We start from the raw sequence: 10169 nt of genomic DNA, 5'->3' as shown, positions 1-10169 counted from the left end.
AATTCCCAGCACCTACGTGGTGAGACGACTCCGCGCTGAACTTGGCGCCAGGTCAGGCAGCCTTGAGTTCTGCAAACTACTGCGCTCGGAGATTAGGCGGATGTAACAATCACCTGAAAGGGGAGATTAAAGCGCCTCTCAATGAGGTCCTTTGTCCCCGGCCTCATTTGATGCTCTGGGTCTTTTCAAACCGTGCCGGGGACGGCGCTTTAAATGTTTGCCCCGGCATCCGGGGCGGCTCCAGTGAGGGCCGGCAGGGCTGGGGACATGGAGAAGGGACCCTTCTCGGTGGAGTGGCTGGCCCAGAGCAGCCGCGGCGGAGCCCGAGAGATGCCCGGTGAGTCCCGGCCGTGCCCTCTGGGTCCCCCCGCACGCCGGCGAGCGCGGCGCTTTCGGTCACCGCGGGCGGGGCACGGCCGCCGCTGTGTCACCGCCCGCGGGGCCCGGGGCCCGCCGAGGGAGGGGTCCCCCCTTCAGACGCCCCCATCTGTCCCCGCAGACTCGCCCCGGGAGCGGGAGGCCGCGGAGCGCCCCGGGCACGGAGCGGTGTCGGTGGGCGCCGCGCCCGGGCGGCCCCGCACCAAGTTCTCGGCCGCGCAGCTGCAGGAGCTGGAGCGCAGCTTCCGCGAGCAGCGCTACATCGGCGCCGGCGAGAAGCGGCGCTTGGCCGCCGTGCTGAACCTCTCCCAGAGCCAGGTGAGCGCGGCCTCGCCCTCCGCCCGAGCGGGACACGGGCCCCCGGGGTGGGAGGCACCTCGCGGTCACCGGGGGACGGGGCAGTGACAATGACAGCGACAGTGACAGCTCCTGCAGGTGCGGCGGTCCAGCCCGCCCGTCAGCCTCGCCCCGCTGGCAGCAAACGGGGCTTGAGCAAACTGCCAGCCCTGCCTCGCCCGGCGCTGCTGTGCCCGGCTCAGCTCCGAGTGCTCCAGGGATAAGGGGCAAATGGAAAATGGTGAATGCGAGTTCAAAAGCTGAAACTTCACTGGGGTAAAAGTACTTTTGCAATCTCCATAACCTCAGTTTTCAGGCTAATTCTTTCTTATGGTTATGTATCTGACAGGGGCATTGCAGGATTTTTGAACAGAGCTACCCCTACCCAGCCCTTTTAGCCCCACTGCACAAGTCTTGTGTTACAGCCTTGGTCCATATCTGAGTATTGGCTTGCCATGCATCATGGAGTGTTCACAGTTTAATTCCTCGTCATGCCAAGACGACTACTCTGCAATAAATATAGGCCAAGGTTATTAACCCTCACCTTTACTGTTAATGCATTCTGTTACTTTGACAATAAGTCTGCCTTCAGGGTGTATTACTACACTGAAAAGGGATAAGAGGTTTGGTTCTTGATCTTGACTTTTTTTCTTATCCTCAGGTAAAAACCTGGTTTCAGAATCGTCGTATGAAGTTCAAACGCCAGACTCAAGATGCCAGGATCGAAGCTCTTTTCTCGGGCTTGTTTTTGCCCTATCGTTGTTACCCAGACGCGGCTACATCCAGCTATCCTCATGGGGTGGATGTCGATGTCTCTGCTACCTCTGCTGTTTCCCTTCACCCAGCTGTGCCAAACCCTGCCTTGTTGTTACCTTCTGTTCCAGCTCAGTCTCTTCAGCCAGTTTTGCCAAGTCCAGCTTTACTACTGCCTCCCGGGCCAGGATTATCTTGTTACTCTTCTGTGCTTCCAGCAGTGACTCTAACCACAGAACATAAAAGACTGATGTTCCAACCAGATCTTCCTTCCTGTTAAAAATGTGAACGATTATCTGTAATCTCAAAAAAGTGCCAAATACCTCTAAGAGTAACTATTTAACTTATTTTGTTATATTAAATAAACTAAAGATTCTTTGAATTATTTTTCTTTAACATAAAAAAGTTCCATCGCAGGAGAAGATAATTTACCCATATTAGAGAAGTTATACTGAGAGTGGAAGCGGAGGACATGAAATCTCTTTATTCCTACAGCTGTCACCATGCTGCATAGAAATTTTAATATAAATTTTCCTATCTAAAGATTTTCAGAAAATAGTCTATAATGATGTGGGGATATCAACTAAAAAAAGTGGAGTACTGTATACACTGCAATTTACATAGTAACTATGTAATTTAATACGCAATAGTGGGAGTTTTTAAGGAAACATTTGTGCATTTAAATTAAAATGTTACCAAAGGTAAAAACGCTATGAACAAAACTGAACAAGTTGCCCAGTATTCTCTTTTATGTGTATATTCTGCACCATTCTTCAAGTGGTCTCACCTGTTTTTTGATGGACATGTTGCATTTATGCACTAGAAGAGAGATAAAGCTAAGGAATTACCAGGCAAGCATGTATGTTGATGCCAATGTCAAGCCTACTTGCAATTTAAATCTACTTAAGAGAACGAATTGTTCACCAGTTCAGGTCTCTTGGGACACTCAAAAAGAAAATATTTCACTTTTTACTTCCAAAAGTTGCAGCTGTAACTTGATAGCCTTCCTAATTTTTAAACTGCAGAATTAGTTTAGGCTTGATCTTAGGAACACTTAGGGCTGTTCCTGAAAGTCACAAAGCAAGTTTTATAGAAAGTGGCAAAGCCAAGCCTTTAGACAATGGGAAACTAGACACTTTACATCAGTATAAAGCAGCTGCAGCAGGTGTGACTACATCTCCTTCCCCAATCCAGATTTATCTAATTTGCTTGCTAGGTGATAGACTACTCTGCAGTTGTAAACAGAGAAAAATCTAACACAAAACAAAATAAAAAAACACCACCACCAAGAAAGAAACCCAAACCCTCCCTTCCTCTTCTCACAGGGAAAAAAAAAAGGGGGCCTGGTACAGCTTTGGGCCATGCATTCCCTTTCCCTTCTTCTCCCTCCACCCTCCATGTCCGTGTACCCTTCCCCCCCAGCACCCTCCCCCCCCCATCACGTTTGGCAGACAAAAGGGAGACACTCGCAGGAATTTCCCCCACCACACCCCTTCTCTGTGCCCCACCAGGGCAGCACCGATATGTGACACAGCCAGGCAGCTCCAGGGACGACCGGTGCATTTCTAGGCCACTTAGAACACGCTTCACAGAAAATTCCCTTTACCCTTTCCAAGTATTTTTTTCACAAGTGAGAAGCCCCTAGGCTATTACATCGAAACTCATACGACTCACTGAATTAGAGGGCAGAGGGTGGAAATTTAGACTACTTGTACAATGCAACAATCAAGTAATGTATTTAAAAGGCCTTACAGGTGAATTAATAAAACTTCATTAAAATCTAGACTAGGAAATTAGTGTTAAGTAAGCGCTCTTAGGAGTGAACACCAATCCCAGGAAGAACTAAAAAAACCCAACACGTCAGGATTACTAGAACAAAACTTTATATGTTTAAAGGGAATAGATCAAAATGCTTAAAAAGCGCAAATTGCCAAGTATGCAATTATAATTGTTTTCTAATGGTGAGACAAAAGGCCAAATTTTCAGGCTACAATTCCATTAAGATGATATAGCTTTGAACCAGACACAAATATGCCCAAATTTTTTTTGCCTAGAGTTTGCTTTGGCAATTGTAAAATTCCATAATGAAGGCCTGATCTGTTAATTCCTGTTTAAAGATATGCTAACTTAATAAATATTATTACCACTGCTGCCTTCACATGGATGATGGGACTGGACTTGTAATATTAGATTTATATCCAGAGAGAAACTCATTGACAGCTTATCCTTCCTCTGGAGGATGTACTTAGCTCAAAGCACAGTGCAGGGCAACTGGATGCAGTTGCCTCTGTCCACGCTACCAAACACTCAACAGACAGACAATCTCGGTGGGACGGTAGGAAAGTCAGACAAAATGTATTTAACCATTAAATCCACTACCTTTACACGGGAGGACAAGTGACCACTGCAGTTTGCATTGCACAAGTGCAATCTTTTATAGAGTTGACACATATAACGCTATTCATATTTTATTTATATATATACACATTTATGAAAAAACTGGGGGGAGCAATGAAAACCATATACATAACACATTGTAGACTAGATTAATTAATATTTTAAAATTATCAAATATAAAATTATTCATGTCACATTTAACTTAAAATAATACACATTCTTCCAAATCAGGCAAGAGATTCTAAGCATGAAAAACATTACAGTATAAAACACTGCTTTATCACTATAATGCATATACTGGATGGCATTGCCTGTCCATTTTGTTCTGAATAACCGGATGGAAAGAAGGATGAGGAAGAAGCTGTTGATGGTAGTAGGGCAGTTCATTTGCCATAAAGTGATAGGTGCTTTGTGATGCGTCGTATCTGGGAACGGAGAAGCTGAACTGCACAGCAGGCATCGGGGTGAAAGGCAGCAGTCTCTGGTGCTGGGCAGCAAAGGGGTAGTGGAGACCATCCTGAAACAGAGCTGGTGAGGTCCCCGGGGCGTAGCTGTGGAATGGAACAGGGGACACGAGGCTGTGCTGGTGGTCCTGTATCTGTCTCTTCAGTTTCATCCTCCGGTTCTGAAACCAGGTCTTAATCTAAGCAACAAAAAGAAGGGAAGGATGTAGAAGATAAATCAGGGATTTGCCTAAGGATAATGAGCAAACTATAAACAACCATATCTGAACTGCTTTTGCCATTTTGCTTCAGATGGAATTGACACAGCGGGATTGATGCTTTTGCCATACTTAGCAGAAGGCAAAGGATCTGCGGGATGTAGAGGAAGAGTGGCTGTGTTCAGGGATTTTACAATAATTAATTAGAGTCTTTAAGACCAGTTTTGAGCTCCGCATGGTCTACACACAGATCGCCGTATATCCAGGACAGTTTATCTCACAAGAAATAAAGAAACCTTGACGGTTTCCCGATAGAAAGTATCGCAAATTTCCCGGAGTGGTAACTCGTTAATCCCCGAGGGATCCCACAGCCCCTGCTGAATTCAAGAGTCGGTTCATCTCAGAGAAGACAGATGTGGAACCGCCGACCCCGGCTGCTCCTGCCAAGCGAGGCCGCGAAGGATCCGCTTTCTGCGGGACTAACCTGGATCTCCGAGAGTTGCAAGGCAGCCGCCAGCTTCCTCCGCTCCGTGGCGCCCAGGTACTTCTGGCGCTGGAAGGTCTTCTCCAGCCGGCAGACCTGCTCCGAGGTGAAGGCGGTGCGCGCCCTCCGCTGCCGCCCGCGGCTCCCGCCCGCCGCCGCGGCCCCGGCGCGCTCCGCGCCCGCGCTCTCGCTCTCGTAGCCCGAGGACTCGTCGGCGCTGAGCCAGCCGCCGTCGGGGGCTGCACGGGAGGAGGAGGAGCGGCGGTGAGGCCCCTGCCCGGCTGGGGCAGTGCCTCCGCCGCCCCTCAGCCCTGCCAGGCCGTTGCAGCGGCGAGAGCCCGGATCCCGGCGTGTCCCCAGCCCGCTCGCCCGCTGCCCTCTTCTCTCGGTCTCCCATCCACCTCTCCCTCCTCACACACCTGTCTCCGACGGGCAGGGGTCGGTGATATCCCGGGGATCGTCTCGGCTCCGCTCCGCCGCGCAGGGCTCGCTGTCCGCGGGCTGGCCCGGCTGGGGGCTGCTCCGCCGGGGCTTGGCTCTGACCAGGAGGGTGGGACTGCCCAGCGAGCTGGGGGCGCGGGGAGGGGGCGCACAGCAGATGTGGGGCCTGACCCCGTGGGGCTTGGTTTCTTCCGAAGGGATCTGGACCTGATTCATGGCGGAGAGGGGCTGGGCGTCCCACAGCCGCGGCCCGCTCTTATATGGGCGCTCCGTCCCGGGAGGGGTCGTTTGTAAGTGCGAACACACATCAAAGTGGGAATCGAGCAGAGATAACAGCTACCAGCTAGGAGGAAAGTTCACACGTCTGGCAAATGTCTACAGCCCTTGGCTCCAGCGAGTCTGCGGGGCCGGGGAGACCCCCTTGAAGTGCAAAGCTGCCCCTCTCCCCTGGAGGGCAGGGCACGGGCAGCCCCAGCGCCGCAAACGGGCGTCTAAAGACACCGTGGCTGCCGGTGCCAGGGCGGGTTTACCACTCCCTTTTCAATCGCGGGGTCCCACACTGCACAGATGCCCGAAACCAGCCCCGAGACCCGCACCCAAGGCGCCGAGGCAGGGGTGAGGAATAAGGAACCTCGGGTAGAGCCTCTGCCAGTCCCGCCGTCCTTTTCCCTCCCTGGGAAAAGCCATGGGGGGCCCATGTCAAGAAGTCCCTACCCACGGGGCTCAACCCTCACTCTCCGGGCCAGAGCCAGGCTAGGGGTGAGCAGAGCCTCAGGCCCTCTCAGCTTGAACTTGGCGCCGTGTGTCTAGCCAGAAAACGCAACCCATCTCCCCAGTCGTTTAGTGATCAAAGCGCTGAGTGAGCAGGGGAGCTCGCACCTCATCAGCCTCATACTACCCCAATCCATATGCCGCTTCCCGAGAAGGACGGTGCCCTTGTAATGCAGGGAGGATACCAAGACATCTCCCAGCACAGCTTGGCTGGGAAAGGGGCATCTCGGCAGCTCAGCCCGTCTCCAGGTTCTTCTTTTGCTCAACTTCACCGGACTTTTGGTCACGCCAGTAAAAAATATCACACCGAGCACGAATACACCGGCAGTAGCGATTCTTTAATAACTCACATCCTAACCCTCGCTTAAAGGAGAATGGAAGCGAGCGCCAATCCCTCTAACGGGATAAATGCACTGATAGGACCTCAATTTCAATGACGATTCCAAAATCCTCAGAGTTCCTGCTCGGATGCATCACCGGAAGAAGTGGGCACCATGAACCTGGGTCTAACAGGGAAGTAGTTTGTTTCTTTCTAAAACACAGCAATAATCTAGGTTCCCACACACATGGGCAATGTGAGGAGGAAAAAAGAAGTCAACTAAACCCCAACTAAGCCAGCGCCCCAGTTTATTATGAAAATCATTTGGAAAAAACCTCTCATATTCGTGCTGTTAATTTTAATTGTTTCAGATGTTCCCGTAACTCCGTGGCCGCGGGAATGTGTAGAGGGTTATCGACCCCTCCCGATCCCACAAAGTCGGCTTATCCTTACACTGGCCCCGGGGGAGGGATAAAATCCAGGCACCTGAGCAATGCAAACACCTTACCAAGCCCACAGAGCCCAAGAGCTGGATGCCTCCTGGAGCTTTGCTTGCAACACCATCCCCTCAGGGCAGGGATGGGAAAGGTTGTTGTTGCCTCTGCACAGCCCCGACAGAGAGATCGCCCTGCTCTTCGAGGGGTGCTGGGCCCAGTCAATAAAGGAGTTTCACTTACTGCTGGCGCAAGACTCATTTTGGCTGATATGCACAAGCCAATGCAAATGCCCAAGCAGCTGAATACAGCTGGATCCCACTCTGGATCAGAACTGCACACCTGTGAGTGCCACTGGCCCAACCAAAACCACTGTAACACGAACATTTAAATCCTAGACACATTTCAGTCAAGCAGGGATAGGTTCTGTTCCCCAAATGAATTAAGAGCCTGCACATTAGTTTTAATAACTTCAAGATTCAATAACTGTTCCTTAACTATTCCACTCGTGTTTGGTTCCTCTTTTTCTGAAGTATCTTATTTCAGAAAAGCAGCTTCTGAATATCCTCATATGTGGACAAATCCAAGCAGAAAAACTCATGTTTTGCCACAGAGAAACTCACTCACAGCAAGTTGCCCTGATAAAGCAGTGAGTGCTATCTGCAGAGCCTGACTCCCTCACCAGAAAGAAGTTTAGACAAAATACAGGAAAACCGCTGGTATTCAGGAGCTCCTAAACGGAACACACACCTACCTAGCAAGCAGCATGGACTCTGCTTCCAGCAGGGCAGCCTCCCCACCGTTTCCCCAGCAGAAGAAATCTGTGCCAAGCCAGGCAGCCTTGGGTCCCCCATGCCCTGCAGGCCCCTCACCCAAGCAGACAGAAACACCCAGGGATTACCCTCTAGGAGAGACACTTCATCCCCAACTGCCAAAACCGAACCAGACACGCGATGACCACGCAGTGCTGTGCCCAAAGAGACCATTGATACATTATGTGTCTTATAGAAAGCAACTATTATTAACCCTAAAGAACTGCTGCCATTTCCTCCCTCTCCTTTGGCTAGGAATGCAGGGAAGCAGCTGACCTGTCATACAGTTTGCTGGAAGTCAATGAAAACCGTTGGGGTTTTTTTGGTGTGTTTTTTGGTTTTTTTTTTGTTTTTTTTTTGTTTTTTTTTTTTGTTTTTTTTTTTGTTTTTTTTTTTTTAATTTTTTTTGGTTGTTGTTGTTTTTGTTATACTCCAATCTGAATAGCCTATTTAGCGGGATATTTAAACCCAACGCTAGGATCCCCCCAACTCCAGATGAAAGTAGATGCATCTGTGGACCACAAAACCCTGGAACAGATGGGAAAAGTGTGGAAGGTGTTATGTGGCTATTGTAGTTCCCATTAGAAAGAGGTGACAGCTTGAGAAACTTGAAAACTTTAACGACCCTGGTGGGCAGAGGTGCTACATCTGCAGTTAAATCTTCCCCTCACCTTGCAGTAATATGGGGCTCATATGAGACACAAATTCACTTCCATTCAATTCTTTCCTATCATGTGAAAATTTTACAGCATTCAATTGATTTGATATATAAGCATGATGAAAAACAAATCTAAATTCTCTGGGAAAATTATGTATTTTCCTACAGAATTCTGTATACTCAGAACTTCAGATATTGTATAATATTGAAAAATAGATGGATTTTTCTTATATTCTTATATTAAGAACATAATGGACCCATTTCTCCAAATCACATTTTAAAATATTTATTGCTCTGCCTTTGTATGTAAGCCTTACAACCATAGGAAACATGCTTGCTGCTTCAAGAAAGGTACTGAAAGCTTATGCAGTCTTGTAAGTCGGTATGATACCCCAAATGTCAGTGCAGTGATTCATGCCAGGATGTGATAATTACAGATACGGCTGCCAGGACAGAGTGCTCTTCTCATGAGAGCTCTACAAGACTTCTAAGGACAAATGGTAGATTTCTGTCACTGGTATGCCTGGGAATATTTCATCTGGGGCTTTGTACACACATGGCATATAAACCCATGGGAACAGGCAGGACTGCAGCAACTCTACAGCATGAAGGTATTGCCTGAGGAAGGTCCAGCCCATCGTTGAGGCTGCAGCATCTCCTGCACAAGACACTAGATACTCATCCTTTGCCAGATGCTGAAGTACTTTTGTTGCTCTGGAATGCTGTTGGTGTGCCAAGGCCTTCAGCAGACCATCACATTGATTTTTCATGAAATCATAAAGAAAAAGTGGACATATTTTGCCAACAGAAAAATAATCATTCTCAAGGGGAATAATTGCTAGAATAGTTGGGCAAATCTTCATGTTGCAAACTTTGTATCTGCTAGCCATGTCTGTAAGTAAACCATGGGAAGAAAACAACCAACCAACCAAAAAAACCCCAAAAACAAACCCAAACAAAACCCCCCAAACAATATACAGACCAAACTATCATAGCATTTATCATAGATTGAAAGTTGATGTGCTAGGCCACCAGATCTGGCGGTAGTGGCTCCATCATAGGCAGATCCTAATTGCATTTATGAAAAGCGCAGATTTTCCAATATCTCCTTGACAAAACTGGAGGAGTGGAGATGATAGGGGGTGCAATACCACCCACTCCACTATGAGAAAGCAAAAAACCCAACAAACCCAAACAAAAAAGACTCCAACATTGGAACACCACAAAAAAAAAAAAAGTTTAGCTGCGCAAATGGGCAGGAGGAGAGAGCCTGGGGAAGTGTAGCAGCGCTTCAGAGGTAAGCAAACTCATTTTAAGGAGCGGGGTTTTAAAACACGGCTAGAAGTGCAGGCAAGACAGTTTGCTTCGCTTCAGAAGGGGCCCCAGGAATCCCAGGCCCACAGGCAGCCGCAGGGCCGGGCTGGGCTCCTGGCCGGTGGGACAGATGATGGCTGTTTGTACCCTCCACTGCTCCCCTTTGGAAATGCTAACTTGGTTATTCAGCGTCTCCTTTGATGTCCTGATAGGTGCTATTAGATAGTCAATTAGGCATCAACGAGATCGATTGTTTGGGAATAGATGCTTTTCTGTTTGAAGTACCCGTGAACACTAACAGTGCCATCACCCCGCCGCTCCTTTGCCCACGGGAACAATGCGGGCTAACACACAATAAATGACAAATGCTACTGACTCAGCCGGCAGCGCTTCACCCTCTTCCCTCCCGAC

General features: G+C 48.8%; 2 protein-coding genes across 2 annotated transcripts; one reads left to right on the top strand and one right to left on the bottom strand.

Annotated features, from left to right (window-relative positions):
* The first annotated feature begins 267 nt into the window (after nucleotides 1-267).
* On the top strand, nucleotides 268-1747 carry LOC128810858 (homeobox protein vex1-like). Its single transcript, XM_053984000.1, has 2 exons — nucleotides 268-696; nucleotides 1376-1747. The coding sequence occupies exons 1-2, from the start codon at nucleotides 268-270 to the stop codon at nucleotides 1745-1747; spliced, it is 801 nt and encodes a 266-aa protein (XP_053839975.1).
* A 2400-nt stretch (nucleotides 1748-4147) lies between these two features.
* Nucleotides 4148-5758, bottom strand: LOC128810954 (homeobox protein vent1-like). The gene is given in 4 exon segments (XM_053984145.1): nucleotides 4148-4507; nucleotides 5010-5248; nucleotides 5429-5731; nucleotides 5734-5758. Coding segments are annotated over 4 exon segments (927 nt in total).
* Nucleotides 5759-10169: the final 4411 nt, after the last annotated feature.

This window comes from Vidua macroura, chromosome 8 (genome assembly GCF_024509145.1).
Source record: "Vidua macroura isolate BioBank_ID:100142 chromosome 8, ASM2450914v1, whole genome shotgun sequence".
NCBI classification, from domain to species: domain Eukaryota; kingdom Metazoa; phylum Chordata; class Aves; order Passeriformes; family Viduidae; genus Vidua; species Vidua macroura.
Note: the sequence above shows the minus strand (reverse complement) of the source record. Positions and strands in the feature narration are given on the sequence as shown.

What these genes read in the sequence shown, in the direction of transcription:
- LOC128810858 (XM_053984000.1), top strand. Translation starts at nt 268, where the DNA reads ATGGAGAAGGGACCCTTCTCGGTGGAGTGGCTGGCCCAGAGCAGCCGC. An exon ending in TGAACCTCTCCCAGAGCCAG is followed by an intron (nt 697 to 1,375) that starts GTGAGCGCGGCC and finishes TCTTATCCTCAG; the next exon opens with GTAAAAACCTGGTTTCAGAA.